Genomic DNA, 18,573 nt, shown 5'->3' with positions numbered 1-18,573 from the left:
GGAGTGGCAATTAGGCACTCCTACCCCTCCTGGCCAGAGAGGCATCAGGGCAGGCCCAGTGGGGAGCCTTGAATTCTAACCCCAGCTGGCAGTTAGGAGGCAGTGTCCCCTGACCCCTTCCCCGACCTGACTGGTATCAGAAGAAGACAACTAAAACAGGAAGTTTAAATAAGATCCAGAGTCTCATAACCTAATACCTAAAATGTCCAGGTTTCAATCAAAGATCACTCATCATACCAAGAACTAGAAAGATGTCAAAAGGAATGAAAAGAGATAATCAGTAGATGCCAGCATTGAGATGGCAGAATGTTTCGAATTATCTGCCAAATATTTTAAAGTAGCCATCATAAAAATGCTTCAGTGAACAATTACGAACACAGTTGAAACAAACAAAAGAGTCAAAGAAATAGAAGATATAAAGAAGAACTGAATGGAAATTATAGAACTGAAAAATACAATAGCTGAAATAAAAGTTCAGAAATGGTACAAGTTGACATTATGTGCCTTCTGGTAAGAGGCAATGAGAAGAATACAGCATCACTTCAATGGTCTATAATATTTCTGCCCAAAAATAACCTTCAGGAGAATCTAATCATGAGGAACCATCAGACAAAACCAAATGCAGGTGCATTCTACGGAGTTACTAGACTGTACTTTTTCAAACTATTGAGGACAATAAAGACAAGGTAGGCCTGAGGAACTGTTAAATGTTGGAGGAGATCAGACAACTAAACACATGCTCCTGGAACCATAAAGTATATTGAGACAACTGGTGAAATTTGTAAGAGCCTGAGGATTGGGTGATAGTGTTATTTCAATGTTGATTTCCTGACTGTGATTATTATACTGTAGTTATATAGATACATATAGTAGTTATATATATGTATATGTATATACATGGTGTCCTTGTTTTTAGGAAATATAGTCCCTCCTTATCCATGGTTTTGCCTTCCTTGGTTTCAGTTACCCATGGTTCAAAAATATTAAATGGAAAATTCCAGAAATAAAAAATTCATAGTCTTAAAATTGGGCGCCATTCTGAGTATCATGATGAAATCTCGAGCCATCCTGCTCTGTCTGCCTGGAACGTGAATCATCCCTTTGTCCAGTGTATCCTGCCCATTTGTCTCCACTATTAGATCTACTATCAAGGTAGCGCAGTGCTTGGGTTCAAGTAGCTCTTATCTTTCTCAATAATGGCCCCAAAGCACAAGAATAATGATGCTGGCAATTTGGATATGCTGAAGAGAAGCTGTAAAGTGCTTCCTTTAAGTGAAAAGGTGAACACTGTAGACTTAATAAGGGAAGAAAGTGTATGATGAGTTTGATATACAGTAAGATATACAGGAAGAACTACTGTACAGTAAGAACAAACCTTCTAGCCATGAAACTGTGAAGAAGGAAAAGGAAATTTGTGCTAATTTTGCTGCTGCTGCACCTCAAACTGTAAAAGTTACAGCCACAGTGTGTGATTAAGTGCTTAGATAAAATGGAAAAGACATTAAATTTGTACAATATTTTGATAGACCATATTCACAAAATTTTATTATAGTATATTGTTTTAATTGTTCTACTTTATCATCAGTCATTGTTGTTTCTCTTACTGTGCCTAATTCATAAATTAAGCTTTATCCTAAGTATGAACATATGTATAGGAAAATACAGTATATATGAGGTTCGGTACTATCCATGGTTTCAGGAATCCACTGAAAGTCTTGGGATGTATCCCCCGAGGATGAGGGGAACTACTGTACACAAGGGTGTGTTGAAGGGTAATGATTACCACGTCAGCAACTAACTCTCAAATGGCTCAGGGGAAAATCAATACGTATACAGAGGCTCAAAAGGCAAATAGGATAAGTTATCGACAACTGGGGAAATTGGGTAAAAGGCATACAAGAATTATTTGTCTAATTTTTTCAACTTTTCTATCAGTTTTAAATTATTTCAAAATAAAAAGTTAACATAAGGAACTGGTTAAATGAATTATGGTACAGAAAATATGTAATGGTTTAAAATTATTCTGAAGATGTCTATTGATATGGACATGAACAGATATATGACTATATCTCTGATATGGTAAATGACAAAAAAGGCAAGTTTACAAAATAATGCATAACTTAAAAAAAAAAAGAGAGAAAGTGCTAATAAATGCAGAGAAAATGCCTGGCATGATTTAAAGCAAAATGTTAACATTGGTTATTTCTAAGTTTTTTTTTTTTTTTTTTACAATGAGTTTCTATTAGTTTTATAATCAGAAAAGACGAAATCTATTCTATGGGCAGTGAGGGAGGAGCAGAGCAAAGAGAGGACAGCAACCAACCAAATACCATTGTTTTGGTTTCCTGGTTAACATACCACATTCTGTTTATTGTTGCAGAAAGAATAAAATCAGGGCAATAATGACCACCAATGTGAGGTACACTTGGTCCTTACAGTTCTTATAACTTAGTAAGTTGGTTTTCTCAGCTTTATGCATTAGTCTCTTATTAACTTGATTAGGGTGAGTCAAAGTCATTAAAATGTAGTCACCTCTGATGTATCAGCAAATGATAATCCCAGAACCAACAAAACTCAGACCCCGAATGTGCAGGGCTTGCTGAGATACCGCCAGCCTGTGGGGGTCTGTCTGGCATCCTTTGGGTAACCTCCCTCTCTATCCTTTCACCAAACTGGACCAATGAGTCCAGCAGTCACCAAAGAGCAGGTTTTAGTAGGGAGAAAGAGAAACTCCAAAGATTCCCACATATGGAGATATAAAATAGATCACCAATCCTTGAAAAGGAATTTTTTGACAAGATAAAAGGTAAAGTAATCTCTATCTGTCTTCATAAGTTAAAAGGGGGAGGTGTGTGTCCTCAGGATATTTCCAATGATGACATCAGTATTTGGATTAGGACCAATGCTGAGGGGAAGTATGTGTGTCCATTTAACATGCTTTAAGTTAGTGATAGGAGCTTGAATGCCTCCGCTAGAAAATCACTCTGCTCAGGATTGATTGTTCACACCATGAATTAGATTCTTGCTTCTCCTCTTTCCTGTCGACTTTCTATCAGGGTCAAGGAAGATGACAATCAAATATAAATGCTGTTTTTTTCCCTAGAGGGCCTGTTAAATTGGTGAATAAGGAAGTTGAAACTAATGACTCAAAGTGATTTATGGATGATGCTAGATTTCAGTTCTGTTGTTGTTGTTTTTAACCATACTGATTCCCATACTGGATTGTCAAGACTCACTGGTAAATAATTTGATCCAATTCTGATGTCATGAGGGAATTTAACCATTTCTCTCAAAGGTAATATTTAAGAATCATCTTTGTCACAAAGTTTTATTTAGCTATAGGACTAGAAAGAGTGTATAGGGCCAGAATGGGTTCAACTAATTTGAGGATGGTTAAAGGTGAGCCATCAGCTAGTCCTACCAAGAATACAGTAGGCAGAAAAATTGGAAGGATTATCTCAAGGCATACTTCTCAATAAATACTTCCTTCTTCTCACGGTGAGGCAGTTTTTATACAGCACACAGAGATAAATGGTGGAAAATAAATGGCTCATCTTAGGTGTAACCTTTCCTTATAAGAACAAATAAGATTTCAATTTAAATGCTCTCAAATATTTTTCAAACTATCATTAATATAATTAAAATATTTCAATGATATTATTTAAATTATTATATGTGTTCAAGTTGTGCTAGAGGAGACATATACATTTAACCCCAAATATTAATGTTTTATAAAGACATATAAATGACTCTTAAAATTACTATTTCAATATCTGTTAGGACCTTTGTTTGTCACCTACGATAGAAAGTTAATGCCCAAGGAAGGAAAAAAAAAAAAAAATCAAACTTCTTACCTCTTTGTAGTTAACAGTCCTATCCTGAAGGTGGAGAAGCTCCAGAGCTCTGTGACCTGAGAGAAATAAATACATAAATCAATTAAATTCAACTATAACTGAAAACAACTTCCTAGAGATCATTTTAAAAGGAAAATATATAATTTTGTGGTTGTAACTGTCAAGGAAGCGGGAAATGAAAGTTAACTTTGTACTAGTAATTTTCATTGGCTATAATTAGATTCAAACAATATTTATATTGTTATAATACAAATCAAAATTGAATGATGATTTAAAGTTTCTGCTTAACTAGCTCTTATGACCTTGGGTAAGTTACTTAACCTCTCCAGGCCTCGGTTCCCACCTATGTAAAATTAAGTAAATAATATCTACCTTACAGGTTTGTTAAGAGAACCACAGAAAATAAATGCTAAGTGAGGAGCTCATGGCTGACACATGGCAGGAACTCAATAAACAGAAGTTGTCATCATCATATTTTGCAGCTCACTGGGGTAGATAAAGCCAAGTAGGAAATACAATACAGGGCCTAAACCACGGACTGAATCAGTGTCCCTTAAGTGTTTCATCACTTGACTACTTCAGAAGGACAAAAGTCTCAAAAAGCCACCTGCTCCACCCACATGCCCACACCCAAAAGATACGTGCACCCACACCCTGAATCTCCTTAGAATCAACGAACACTAATTATGAAGAGACATTCAGAGGTGATACCTTATTTCTACTGGAAGTCACATCCAATTTTTTATAATTCATACAACAAAAATATAGCCACTACCATATTATAAGCATTTATACCATAAGAGAGACAAGGTCACAGCCCACAAAGAACCTGTATATAGGATTCCAGTGATTTATAAACCCAAATCACTGAATGAGGCCAATTCTAATAATTAACTCACATAAATGTCAACCATCCACACAGGCCTACATAAGAGGTGAAAACAAGAACCAGGATATTTATGAAATCTAAGTTATTAGTAAATAAGTGTTGTTTTAATCGCCTTTTATAGAAAAATATTCAGTGTGCAGATTAGGAGTTGCCTTCAATTATGTCCACATAAACATGTTTATTATTTTTTATTACATGTTTTATATTGAGCATATATTAGATTAATATATATTAACATATTATTAGCACCTTTGTTTTGCTACTGAAGAAACATAATTATCTGATTTTTAAAAATTTTTAGATTTCCTAATTTTTAAAATCCAAAGATTAAAAACTTGAATATTCCCACTTATATTTGTTCCTCTTTGGCCCACTGCTATAATTTCAGCAATTTCATTTTCAGAGAACTTAGATGTGCAAAATAATTTAGAATTCATTAAGAAGTTCAGCCCCCTCATTTTGCAGAAGAAGAAGAGAGAAAGTGAATTGTTCAGAGTCACTCATGTAGTTTACAGCAGAGCTGGTACTAGAACCTAGGTCCAATTTCCTTTTCCACTGTCGCCTGACTCCCTTTTAGCAATAGATGTTTGGGTTTCTTAATAAATTTATTTTATTTATTTATTTTTGGCTGCATTGGGTCTTCATTGCTGCGCGTGGGCTTTTCTCTAGTTGCGGCGAGCGGAGGCTACTCTTCGTTGCGGCGCACGGGCTTCTCATCGCGGTGGCTTCTCTTGTTGCAGAGCACAGGCTCTAGGTGCGCAGGCTTCAACAGTTGTGGCTCGCGGGCTCTAGAGCGCAGGCTCAGTAGTTGTGGTGCACAGGCTTAGTTGCTCCGCGGCATGTGAGATCTTCCCAGACCAGGGCTCGAACCTGTGTCCCCTGCAATTGCAGGCAGATTCTTAACCACTGTGCCACCAGGGAAGCCCAGCAATAGATGTTTAATGGAAAGAACACTGGACCAGCTGTCAGGATATGTAATTCTTGACCAGGTCACTAACAAGTGAGCTGTGAAAACTCCCTGGGATCAGTTTCCTCTGCTGTAAAATAAAGGAACTGGACTCAGTGACCTCTAGTGTCCTTTCAGATCATAGAATTCTGTGATAATATAGTTCTTGCCCAGCTGAGCTCAATATTCTAGGTGTTTTGCATTGATAAATTTTTATATTTTATTTGTAATCTTGCTCTGTTTTGAATCTTCTAGAAGTAGCATAACTATAAAATATTGTTATTGTTTTTATCTAAAGAGTTAAAAAACATTACAAATACATTTTGTCCAAGAAACAACTTTTTGTGTTACCATTTACCTCTATCCAGGTAACTCAGCCTTTGCCCCTCAGCTCATAGGCACTAGCTTGCTGTGCCCGTGTTCCCCAAATACTGCCATCATTCTGGGCATTTCTAGTGCCAGGGACCATTCCTTGCCCTCCCTAAAGCCAACCATCTTTAAAGCCACTTGACTCAGGGGACCCACTCCCGTGGCCACACATGGTCCTTTACATATACTTGGAAATGTAAAAACAAGCATAAATTCCTCACTCCTACCATATTCCACCCGTCTTTCTCCTCTCCCACTCTGTCAGTTCTTCTGCTTCATGGGAACCCCTAGTTTATCCAGTTCCTATTTCCCCACGCAGAGAAACAGCCAGGGACCCAATGACCAAAGAGGCTTCCTGTTCCTCCACGGACCTCACCCCAGTAGTCAATCCCCAATCCTGGACGACTCCATCTCTGGCTTTTTCTTCTCCACTGCCCCATGGCTCAGTGCAGCAGGGAAACTCATTATCAATACACGCGTTAGACTTTAAATCCCTTAACATTTCTGACAGATATACTGTCCTTAATACCATGACAAGGGGTCGACACTTACCTATTTCTACGTGTGTTGAAATGCCACACGGTGAACTTCTAGGGCAGAGGGAGCCCAGTGCAATCAGCACTCCTGACCAGAATCTGAAAGTAGACATGCTCTCATTACTCCCTGCTCCTATGGTGACGAGAAATGCTCAGAGCTGCGGCGGCACGGAGTCTGAAATCCTGGCCCAGACCCACTGCTCTCCCGCTAAGCAGGTCACTGACACAGGAAACTCAGCCTCATTTCAAAATAATATCATTTTCCAGTGAAGTCAACTGTTTAACTACTGTTTAACTTCACCAGAACAGCAAACAAACTCCACCTGGGAAAGAAAAAAAGCGATAAACTGAAATCTAAATGCCTCCAGGTGGTGCATTCCCATCTTCTGACCCCACTTTCCCCTGGATTTCTTTTTAACATGAAATCTGGACGGAGACACAAGCAAAGTTGTCTCCAAATATTCTTCGCTTTAAAAAAAAAAAGACTCACCTGTCTCTATTGATAATCAGTATATTGGACCGCCTCACCTTACAAGAGCCGATTTCTCTTGCATTTTCCACACGTACGTCTGGTTACCCTGTCTCCTTAGCCTCTGAAGCCACAAGGGCTGGGAAAGCTTTTATGACGATCAGCTGGAACCAGCTTCTCTTTCAGTATCTGGCAACAAATTATGACACTTGTGTGGGATTAATTACACAACAGCAGCCACTCCTGGTCTTTTTATCTCTGGCTATTCTTATAGGGCTTATCCAGAGCTTGCTGCCTGGTCAGATTCCTGCAGCCCAAACAAAGATGCCAATACCACTGTCGGTGGGTGGGGAGTGGAGGGGCAAGTGGGGAGAGACAGATTTAGGACCAAGAAAGGAGGATTCAGAAAATGCTAGGTTCAGAATACACCTGACAAAGTATCCAATCTATAGCACTTAACCCATGGGAAACGTTAGGTTTAACTCTTCATAGAAATGATGGTGATCTTAAAGCTCGAATTATGCATATTATACCTTAAAAACAAGAAAGGAGATTTTAAAAGAGTGGGAGGACACGGTATTCCTTCTCAGGTTAGCCAAACGGAAGAGAAGAATAGAAGATGGGATGATTTGAGACCCTGAGGTGTCTGCCAAGTTTCCTCTGTAACCCTAACTCTGCGTCTGCAAAGCCCCAAGGAAAGGAATCCTAGAGCTCTCCCTCAACCCTGATGGCATGAGGCCCTGCTGCTCCTGTTTGTAGGTCAGAGGCCATAAGCTGATGTGTTTTGTTTGGCAAATAGGGTGTTTTATAAATTTAGGCCAACTTTTTTTTTTTAATGGGGAAAATCCACACAGAAACCTAGATTTCTAGCTCTCTCTAAAAAAGCAAAACAACAAACTGGCTACATGAACTGACATTCCCATGTGATGTGACCACCAGCTGAAGCTGAAGAGCCAGCAGTCTCCCCTCCACAGACAGAGGGTGCCCTCCCCACGTCCTCCAGCCCGCCCCACACACATGTGTACAGGTTGCCATGCCCCTCTGGCCATCAGAGGCCATGGAGTTTGCTCCCGTCACTCCGGGCTTTCCAAAGCCTGCAAGTGAGGGGGAGGCAATTAGAACTTAGGGCTCTAGTAAGCCCAGAAGACCCAGGAGTATTCGATGAATAACAGTAAAGGGTTGCAAAGGGTCGACAGGGAAAATGTAACACTGCCTGAAGACAGTATCTAATCAGGTTTAATAAAGCAAACTTATCCAAAAAGCACCAGAGAAAGAAATGGGTTCAGGGTTCAGTAACTAAGCCATATTAATGCCAAATTTCTCATTACATATATTTTTTGTGTTTAAGATTCAGAATGACTTAATTTTAAGTATGTAATAGAATGGGAGGGAATTATTTGCTTAGGCAGTACAGTGTGATGGTTTTGAGATAGGGCCTTTGTAGGACAATGCTGCTTGTAACAAAGATATGACTTTTAAAGGAAAGTTAAAATGGAGCTGGCAATATTAAGAAAACTACCTGACAAAGATGTATGGAATTTTTTCTTTCTACCCCACGCCCTCTTTTCCTAATACAGGTGGCTTTGTTATAAAATAGACATCATGAGTCTACCATTTAGAGCTTTTCTGGAAATAGAGACACAAGCTGAGAAGTAAACATGCAGGTATATTAAGGAATGAGTGGGGAGATACAGGCTTGAGAGCCAAAAGGCCTTGGGTTTCATTTGGGTCCCTGTTCTGCTACCTTCTATTGGGGTGACCTTGGGCAAGTTACTAAAAGTTTCATTGCCTCAGTTTCCTTACTTATAAAATTATCCATAAAAATGGGGATAATAATGCCTACCATATAGGGTTGCCGTGAAGATCAGATGAGTATATAGGTGACATGCTTAAAAGAGACTGGTATAGGGCTTCCCTGGTGGTGCAGTGTTTGAGAGTCCGCCTGCCGATGCAGGGAACACGGGTTCGTGCCCCGGTCCGGGAAGATCCCACATGCCGCGAGCGGCTGGGCCCATGAGCCATTGCTGCTGAGCCTGCGCGTCCGGAGCCTGTGCTCCCAACGGAAGAGGCCACAACGGTGAGAGGCCCCCATACCGCCAAAAAAAAAAAAAAAAAAGTGACTGGTATACAGTAAGTGTTTAATGAATGTTAACTATTATCATTCAAAAGAAATGTTCCCTTTCTAAAAGATGCACCTTAGACTTCTATTGAGTAACTATATTCCTTATTGAATTTAAAAATAAAAACTTTACACTCAGATATACAGCAGTATACCTTTTATAACAGTTTAGATTGGTGTATGAAGCCAACACAGGGTAGGACTTTTGAAGTGAAGGTGGGTCTCCTTGTGCAGTTAAATGAGATACAATTTTGAGGTCCAGAAACTTTTGAGATAAAGCAGACAATTTCAGTTCACTTCTGCACAGTCTAATATGTTGCTGTCATCATAGTGCCCTTATAGTGAATGGAAGAGAGGATGGAGAAAGTGAGAATTAGAGGTAGAGGACAGGGGAAAGCCAAGGGGAAAGGAAGAAAGGTCCCTGTCACCTGGTGGTCTTATCCTTTATAAGCCCTGGTGAACACAACTGTCCAGCTCTGGGCGGGCATAGAAGCAAGCCCGGAACCAGGAGGGAATTTTTCCCACTCTAAATGGGAACTTGCAAAGAGCACAGAACAGTGAGCTGGGGAGAAGGGCAGGGGACATGGTGAATTTCCTAGGCCCTGGGCACTTTTGCCTTGGTTGGGGTGGGGGGGGGAGGGTCCCTTCCTTCATAAAAATAAACTTTTAAAAAATCACATTTTACATCTGCATTGGTATAAAGGTTATTAATACTGAACGTAAAAGCTTATTTTTTTATTCTGATTTTATAAGAAGGTCAATATTTTTGTGTTCCCCTAAAAGTCCTATGGGCCCTAGGCAGAGTGGGCACCGTTTGAAATAGAACCTTGAAAAAATAATAAGTAAAAAAAAAAAAAGTAATTTTGGATCGAGAGAGGCAGCTACAGCGGACTTCACTTTTCTGGGACTTAGTTTTTGCTCAGCAGAATGGATTTCCCCAACCCTTAGAAATCAACTATCCGTAGAGCTCCCTCTGCAGGACCGTAGGTGGAAGCACACCAGCTCCCCAGTCCCGAATGGGATACCCAACCAGCTGTGGTCTCCATCAGGACTCTCACCTCCCCATTCCTTCAATAGAATACAGAACCCAAAAGTGAACCCACTCACACAAAAGATTAAACACTATTTAATTAAGTGCTATTCCCATTTCTGCCAAATGTGACGGACTCAAGATTGAGTGACAGTGACTCAGCAAAAACCAAAGTCAAAATATAAAGTACCGCCTCGGCCTTTTGCAAATAAAAATCTAGAAAAGGTAAAGAGCCCACAGGCTCTGCAAAAGCCAGCAAGAGACTCTCCACTCAGGAGAGATACGGAAGGAGTTTTTTGAGACTAGCGATCCAATCAACGCCTAGAGTTAGGCTTCATTTGAACCCACAAATTCCGAGTATAGGCCTGCTATACAAGTTGAGGTTTCCTTGCTACTTCCAGGGTTTTAGGCCAAGTCTAATTGTGATTATACCTTGGTTGATGATTTTGACAAAATGGTCCCACTGACTAGTAGGTGTCCTAACTTTAGTCTTACTAGTTGTTTGAACCAGGGCAGCTAGCATGGCTTTGAACACTGCTGAATTTAACGTACTGAGTAATGCTGTACTAAGCATATGTTAAATCACAACAAACCTATGGGGTAGGTATTGTTCCATTCTACAAAGGAGAGGAAGGAGGTTAAATAAATTGTAGAAGGTTACACAGCTTGCCAACAACAGATTCTGAGCTTAGATCCAAGTCTGTTCGTCTCCAAAGGCGCTTATATCATGGGCACCCCTGCTTGCTCCCAGTTAATGGAGAGAACACTTAGACACACACCTAGAAAAGCATCCAGGCAGCAGAACGGTGGACCACACTGCACCCCCTCGGAGAACCCTCGCCCCAAATCCTGAGTGCACAGGAACTATGGCAATAAAGAATCGTGATCACGTCCTTAGAAGCTGGGGCAGACACCAGCATATTCATGGGCCAAGCACAAATTCCGGTGGCGGGGGAATACCGGTTTGGGGGAGTGGTGGAGAGAGGGAGCGGTTCTCTTGCAGCGGTTGAGGGGCTAAGGAAAAGTTAGACAAACGAGAGGGACAAAGGTGACGGCACGGCGGTCCTCAGGTGTCTCTCCCAGCGACCCTTCCCAGATCGCGCAGGAAGCCAAGCCGCCCAGCGCTCAGGGTTAAGGTCCAGACTGCGCGGAGATGCAGAGCGAAGAGCGCGGGGAGAGGGCGCTGCTTCGCGTCTCGGCCACCTTCAGCCCGCGTCCGCCGCCACCCGGCGCGTCCCCGCCGCCGCCGCCTGGATCCCTGCACTCGGGTGCGCACGCTCGCTTGCCTGCTTCCTGCCGCCGCAGCCGCCGCCGCCTGGGCCATGGCGACCTGTTTTCGGCTGCGGAGCTACCTGGCCTTGCACCTCCCGCGGACGCCTCCCAGCCGGGTCCTCCGCCCCCGCGCCGACTACCCGGTGGCCCGGATTCGCGGCTACGCCCGGGGCCCAGCGGGCCTTTCCTCGGCCCTGCTGCGCACCGACGGCTTCGTGGGCGGCAGCTGGCTCTCGGCCGCCGCCACCTTCCCGGTGCACGACCCGGCCAGCGGCGCCGAGCTGGGCTTGGTGGCCGACTGCGGGGTACCCGAGGCCCGCGCCGCCGTGCGTGCCGCCTACGAGGCGTTCTGCAGCTGGAGGGGGGTCTCGGCCAAGGTGAGTGCGCGCCGGGTCCAGGGGGCGATCGGGCTTTGCCCTCTAGTGAAACCAGCTGTCACCTCCCCTCCCCAATGCTCCGGCATACACCACGCGGACAGTCATGGTAACAAGAAAAGAGATGGCCAACAAATCCGTTTGGAGCGTCGGCTTTGTGCCAAGCCCTGTGCCGGCGCTAGGGAGCACAGCCCCAGCCTCAAGCCTCATAAAGTATCCAGTAGGTGAGGCAGAACACCAACATGCGATTACAAGCGAGCAGGCCGATGCGTGCGTGCGTGTGTGCATGTGTGTTGGGGGTGGAGGGCGGGAAGGGTCAGGGAAGGTGAGAGCACGAGTGACTTCAGAGCATCTTCAGTGGTCCACGAGGAGGCTGCTAGTGAGTGCCTCGGGCTCGAGTCACGAACTCGGCAGTGGAGAGAACTGGGGAAAAGAATCGAGCAGGGGAAGGGACCAGTCCAGGACCAGTCTCCAGGTTTGGGGCGTGATTAGAGAGCTCCATCTATTACCTGACATAGAGAATAGTGGAGAATTGGGGGTGCGGGATGGGGGCTGTTAGAGCATTTATTATGTGACACCTAGGAGTCAGCCCAGTGAAGTGACTGTCCACCCTGTCCGTCAGCATCCCCCCTCTGAAGGAAGATACAAATCCAGCAATAAGGTCCAAGTACCCGAGGGAGTCGTAGCTTTCATTCATCCATTAGATGTTGTCTGGGCAACTGCTATGCCACGCACTGTGGGAGGTGCTTGTGATACAGCAATCAACAAAAAAGATTCCTGCCCTCTTGGAGTTCACTTGGGGGTGAGGGGTGGGAGGGGAGTTCTAACCTGTAAACAAAACATAGCTAAACAAATGTTAGAAGTGATGGATGCTATGAGGGAAAAAGAGAAGGAAGGCTAAGAGGATCAGAGGCCAGAGAAAAGGGGCAAGATGCAAAAAATAAGTAGTGTGGGCAGGTGTATTGGTTTGCTAGGGCCGCCATAAGAGTATCACAGACTAGGTGGCTTAAACAATAGGAATTTCTGGTCTCAAAGCTCAGGAAGCTAGAAATCTGCTATCAAGGTGTGGGCAGGCTTGGTTTCTTCTGAGGCCCCTCTCTCTGGCTTGCAGATGGCCGTCGTTCCCCATCTTCACATGCTTCTGCCTCTGAACTTGTCAGTGTCCTAGTCTCTTCTTGTGAAGACACTAGCTATATTGGGTTAGGATCCACCATAATGACTTCATTTAACCTTAAAAACCTCTTTCGGGCTTCCCTGGTGGCACAGTGGTTGAGAGTCCACCTGCCAATGCAGGGGACGTGGGTTCGTGCCCTGGTCCAGGAAGATCCCACATGCCGCGGAGCGGCTGGGCCCATGAGCCATGGCCGCTGAGCCTGCGCATCCGGAGCCTGTGCTCCGCAACAGGAGAGGCCACAACAGTGAGAGGCCCACATGCCGCAAAAAACAAAAAACAAAAAAAACTCTTTCAAGACCCTAGCTCCAAATGCAGTCACATTCTGAGGTACTGGGGGGTTATATGAATTGGGGGGACCCTATAACATCAGGGTAGGCCTCATTGAGGACATGAGATGCAAAGACCAAAGGAGGTGAGGGAATTCAGCTGGAGCAAAAATCCTGAGTCAGGGGCATGCCTGACACAGGTGTAGATCAGCAAGGAGGCCTGTGTGCTGAGGGGACTAACGTGGGGGGAGAGTCTTAGGAGGAGGGTGCTGGATCCAGTGGGCTGCGGAGCTATTTTAGGGACTGAGTGGGGTTTTACTGCGAGTGAGGCGGGGCTCCGTTTCAAAGGGTTTCAGTCTATTCCCAGTGCCGAGAATAGACTGAAGGGGGGGCAATGGTGGAAGCCCAGAGGGCTAGGAGGCTGTGCCGGTGATTCATGTGGGAGATGCTGACGGGCCTGCACTAGGGTGGGAGCCGTTCAGGCGGTGAGCAGTGTTCTGATCAAGGATATGTTCTGAAGGTAGAGGCAACTGGATTCCCTGATTATTACAGACGAGGTGTGAGAGAAAGACAGGATGGAATGATGACCCCAGGGCTTCTGGCCAGAGCCCCTGGGAGGAAGGAGTAACTATCCAGAGACGGGAAGGGGGTGAGAGGAGCAGCATTGGGGCGAGACATCGGAGCTCAGCTTTGGACACATTGAGCCTGAGATGTTGTTAAGTCACCAAGTGAGGGTGTTAAGTAGGATGTTGGCTACGTGAGTCAGGAGAGGGAGGCCTGAGCTACAGACAACACGCGTATGCACTTACAGCTGTGGGGATTTACAGGCAGGGTGGGCATTGAGGCTGAGCCCTGGGCGCTCTGCCGTTGTTTTGGAGCCCCACCCGGGCCCGCAGCCTCAAGCCTGCCGTGTAGGGGTGTTACAGTGCCCTGGAGCTCTTCCAGGTGCAGTCAGGTGGTCTTGCCTGGGGCTTCTTGAAAGGACCTTGGAGCATCTTACTAAGGAAGTGGTGGGTTCGGCTTTCTAAGGAAGCTGGGTCCACCTCTGCAGCTTGGACGGTGGGGCGCAACGGCAGCTTGTAAGGCAGCTTTCCTGCCCCGAGGCCTCTGCTGCTCGCCCCGCTGCCCCCCAGCTATCTTCTGCTTTCCTCTCTAGGCCCACTCACGTCCCGCCATTCCTGGGGTCTGGCTCGTGTATCATGTCTGCCATGGTGTCCGTTGGACCACACAGCCTTCCGTCAGTCTCCCCCGAACCCGTAGCGTGGCCCGTACCCTTGTCTCGCCCTTCCCCTTGACGTCTTTTGCATTACTTCACGTCTTTCTTTTCACGCGTTTTATGACCTCCTTTCTCCACCCTGTGAACTCCTGGAGGAGTTCAGGGAAAGATGGTTACTGACGCGTTTACTGACCGCCTTAGAAGCTGATGCATTACTTTCTCGTGGCCTGCTGTAACGAATCACCCCAAACTCAGGGACTTAACAAAACGCAACAACACAAACTTACTCTTACAGTTCTGGAGGTCAGAAGTCCAAAACGGGTTTGCAGGGCTGCATTCCTTCAGGAACTCTAGGGCTTTCCTTGCTTTTTCCAGCTTCTAGAAGCCGCCCGCGGTCTGTGGTCTGGGGCCCCAGAGCACTCCAACCTCTCCTTCTGTATCACGCCTCCCACGCCGCCTCTGCCCCGCCTCTCTCCCTCTTATAGACATCCTTGTTGGTTACACTGGCCCCACCTGGGTAATTCAGGCTCGTCTCCTTACCGCAAGGTCCTTAGCTTAATCACGTCGGCAGAATCCCTTCTGCCTTGTAAAGTAATATGTTCACAGGTTCCAGGGATTAGGCTGAGGCCCTCTTTGAGGGCTGTTGTTGTGCCTTCCACAGCTGAGTACTGTTCTTGGTGCTCCAGGTGCGTTTTGTTTAGTCCTTTCAATGGCCCTGTGAGGTAGACAGTCGAGCCACGCTGTGCACGAGGAAACTGGCTTACAGAGGCTCCTGGTTATGTAACTTCACTGTTGCTCAAGTGGAGGGTCTGGGATTTGAGCCCCACGTTACTCCATCCACCACCAGCCTCCCCAGCCCCCTGTCTGAGGCCTGCACACTTACTCAGATCCTTACAAAGGCTGGAGAAGTTTCCTGGGGCTGGCATCACAGAGTACCACAAACTTGGTGGTTTAAACCACAGAAATGTGTCACCTCAGTTCCGGAGGCAAGAAGCCTGAAATCAAGGTGTCGGCAGGGTTGGCTCCTTCTGAGGGCTCCGAGGGAAGGAACGGTTCCAGGTCTCTCTCCTTGGTTTATAGATGGCCATCTTCTCCCTGTGTCTCTCTGTGTCATCTTCCCTCTGTGCGTGCTTCTGTCTTGTCCAAATTTCCCCTTTTTATAAGGACATCAGTCATAGTGGGTTAGGGCCCATCCCGATGACCTTGTCTTAACTGGATGACCCCTGTCAAGACCCCATCTCCCCATCTCTGAGGGGCTGGGAACTGGGACTCCAACACGCCTGTTTTGCACAGGCACAACTAACCCATAACACGGGCCGCGCACACCGAGGGCAGTTTGTGGCCTCTGCTGGTTTCTGTGTTCAGACTGGACCCTGGCTTTTCTGCCAGCAAGCAGAATCTGCTTTTTATTCTTAGCGTTCTCATGCTTTCCGTGTTCTTCTCTCATCCTCTCTCAGACTCTGTGTGGTGCTCTATTCCTTGCAGGCCATTTACTCACATTTCTTTTTTTTCTCTAATCCAGGCCTCCTAGATTTTAGTCTTTCCTTTCTTACCCAGAATAAGTCACAGCACACAGGCCCACAGTCATCAGATTCTTAACCAGTGTTGCACAGAGTGAGGGTGAAATTACTGCAGTAATACTGTTTTAAGAGCTGTCAATGCCTGTTCTCTGGGGGTTGGAGATTCAGAAGACTTCATCTCAACAACACCCTTGAGAGCTAAGATAACGAAGCTTATTAGCTTATCCAAAATAGGGAAGGGAAAGAACCCAGAGAAAGATGGTTAGTGGTGCTTACAGTCTCAGGCTCCCTGCTCATGAGTGGAATGAGAAAATAATTTAAATCTTAACACCTGCTGGATGGATTAGGATGACAGAATCACAAACAAGGTTTTTTCGTTGCTGTGGGCAACCTTTCAGCAGGTAGGAATAAACCAAAGATTCTCCTTTGCTTCGGATACACCTGTTTGGATGCAGGAAGCCAGAGCTCGGGGGTACATCTTCCTTCGGGGCACCTCTGTGTGGCCTGGTTGACCTGCATTCTCTGGGCCCTCTTTTTTTTTAATGGTTTTATATGAGTTCCTTTAAAAAATTTTTTTTTTGTTTTTCTTTTTTTGCGGTACGCGGGCCTCTCACTGTTGTGGCCTCTCCCGTTGCGGAGCACAGGCTCCGGACGCGCAGGCTCAGCGGCCATGGCTCACGGGCCCAGCCGCTCCACGGCATGTGGGATCTTCCCGGACCGGGGCACGCACCCGTGTCCCCTGCATCGGCAGGCGGACTCTCAACCACTGCGCCACCAGGGAAGCCCTAAAAAATATTTTTTTAAGAAACCATTTCTTCCATAATATACTTAATAATCCAATTTATTCATTCATCCTTTTATCTTTGGAAATTTTAAAAAACTGTGATAAAATGTACATAACATAAAACTTACCATTTTAGCCATTTGCAAGTGTACCGTTCAGTGGCATCAAGGCCATCCACGGTGTTGTGCCTGGGCCCTCTTCTTAAGCGTGCAAAACCCCTTCAGATGCCTTACACACCCTGCGACCTCCACCCCAGTCTGTGGGACAAATTTAACTAGCCAGTGAGTCGTTAAAATAAAGAACTATACTTGAGGATATTGTGTTGAGTGAAATAAGCCTGTCACGGGACAAAGGCTGTATGACTCTACCTATATAAGGTACCTAGAGCAGTCCAGTTCACAGAGACAGAAAGTAGAATCGTGCTTGTCAGAGGCTGCGGGGAGTGGAGAGTTATTGTTTAACAGGTACAGAGTCTCCGTTCTGCAAGACGAAAAGCATTCTGGGAGATGGATGGTGGTGACTGTTGCACAATACTGTGAATGTGCTTAATGCCACTGAACTGCACACTTAAAAATGATTAAGATGGCAAATTTTAGTGTATTTCACTGCAATTAAACATACCTTTTTTTTAAAGTAAGGAACTATACCTTAGTGTGGTGAAAGTTATTCATATTTACCATAAATAGTAACAGCTGTTCCACAGAACTTTTTTCTCTCTTACAATTTATGACTCCGCACACCTTGTTAGATGCAACTTGAAAATTGGATCTTTGTTATCACTTATCAAAGAAAGATCTGTACACCTGAAACAAATATAATGTGTGTCAATTATACCTCAATTTAAAAAAAAAGGTCAATGTATGTCTCCCCAAGAATGAGACCACACAGCAAATATTTTAGGAAACTGAAGATTATTTAATAGTCTCTCTTACACTTGGCATTTTACTATTTTTTAATTCTTTTTCAGGAGAGGAGTTCTTTACTTCGGAAATGGTACGACTTAATGATACAAAATAAGGATGACCTTGCCAAGATAATCACAGCTGAAAGTGTAAGTTCAGGACGCTAACTTAACTACCTGAAGAAATTGTCCAGGAGTTCTTAAACTGAAGCATGGGGAAGCCTCTAACTTCAGTGCTGTAGCTATAGAAAACGTGAATTCCTTGCCTAACGATCAGATATCAGCTAATTCTTATTTTGGGCACAAAATTAAGTCAGGCACGCCTATTTAATAATATGCAAGAAATAGATTTTGAGTGGGACTGCGTGAATACTGCTTTTCCACCATTCCAGGTTTTTAGCATGGGATTGCTTTGACTGATTTTTCATGTTGTTTTTGTACATTTTCAAAGGTACCAGTTTTTTGGTTGCTCTAATAAATTACTCTCCACCGTTCACAACATTTAGAAGATGTTAGAAGGAAAAAAAATTGAAGAGGCAGTTCTAGGTGCCTCCTCCTAATTGTAAACATATTGAGAATGCAAATGACGATTGTGGCTCAGGGCGGTCTTGAAAACTGTTAGGTGTCATTTCGGGGGCCTCCAAGAAGCCTGGTCCTTTATGTCTCAGTGCAGAAACAACAATTCAACGAGAGGCAAAGTGATAGATAAGAAGTGATTTAGGACTTCCCTGGTGGCGCAGTGGTTAAGAATCCGCCTGCCAATGCAGGGGACACGGGTTCGAGCCCTGGTCCGGGAAGATCCCACGTGCCACGAAGCAACTAACCCCGTGTGCCACAACTACTGAGCCTGCACT

At 44.7% G+C, this 18,573-nt stretch overlaps 2 protein-coding genes across 5 annotated transcripts in view; one reads left to right on the top strand and one right to left on the bottom strand.

Moving 5' to 3' along the window:
* Positions 1–6,707, bottom strand: part of GPLD1 (glycosylphosphatidylinositol specific phospholipase D1) — a 46,648-nt gene extending 39,941 nt beyond the window's left edge. Inside the window, exons 1-2 of the mRNA XM_060163584.1 lie at positions 6,611–6,707; positions 3,855–3,910 (exon numbers count right to left, since the gene is read on the bottom strand). Of these exons, the coding sequence (XP_060019567.1) occupies positions 3,855–3,910; positions 6,611–6,707 (153 nt within the window). The remainder of the gene's footprint in view (positions 1–3,854; positions 3,911–6,610) is intronic.
* Positions 6,708–11,467: 4,760 nt separating this feature from the next.
* The window catches only part of ALDH5A1 (aldehyde dehydrogenase 5 family member A1), a 31,314-nt gene continuing 24,208 nt past the window's right edge, over positions 11,468–18,573 (top strand). For all 4 annotated transcript variants that reach the window (XR_009543040.1, XM_060163579.1, XM_060163580.1 and 1 more), the window contains exons 1-2: positions 11,468–11,861; positions 17,786–17,869. Coding sequence is in view for 3 of the 4 variants with exons in the window: in XM_060163579.1 (XP_060019562.1) it covers positions 11,535–11,861; positions 17,786–17,869 (411 nt within the window). In the remaining variant the exon portion in view is untranslated. The remainder of the gene's footprint in view (positions 11,862–17,785; positions 17,870–18,573) is intronic.

This window comes from Lagenorhynchus albirostris, chromosome 10 (genome assembly GCF_949774975.1).
Source record: "Lagenorhynchus albirostris chromosome 10, mLagAlb1.1, whole genome shotgun sequence".
NCBI classification, from domain to species: domain Eukaryota; kingdom Metazoa; phylum Chordata; class Mammalia; order Artiodactyla; family Delphinidae; genus Lagenorhynchus; species Lagenorhynchus albirostris.
The sequence above is the reverse complement of the archived record's forward strand: the minus strand, read 5'-3'. Positions and strand labels throughout refer to the sequence as shown.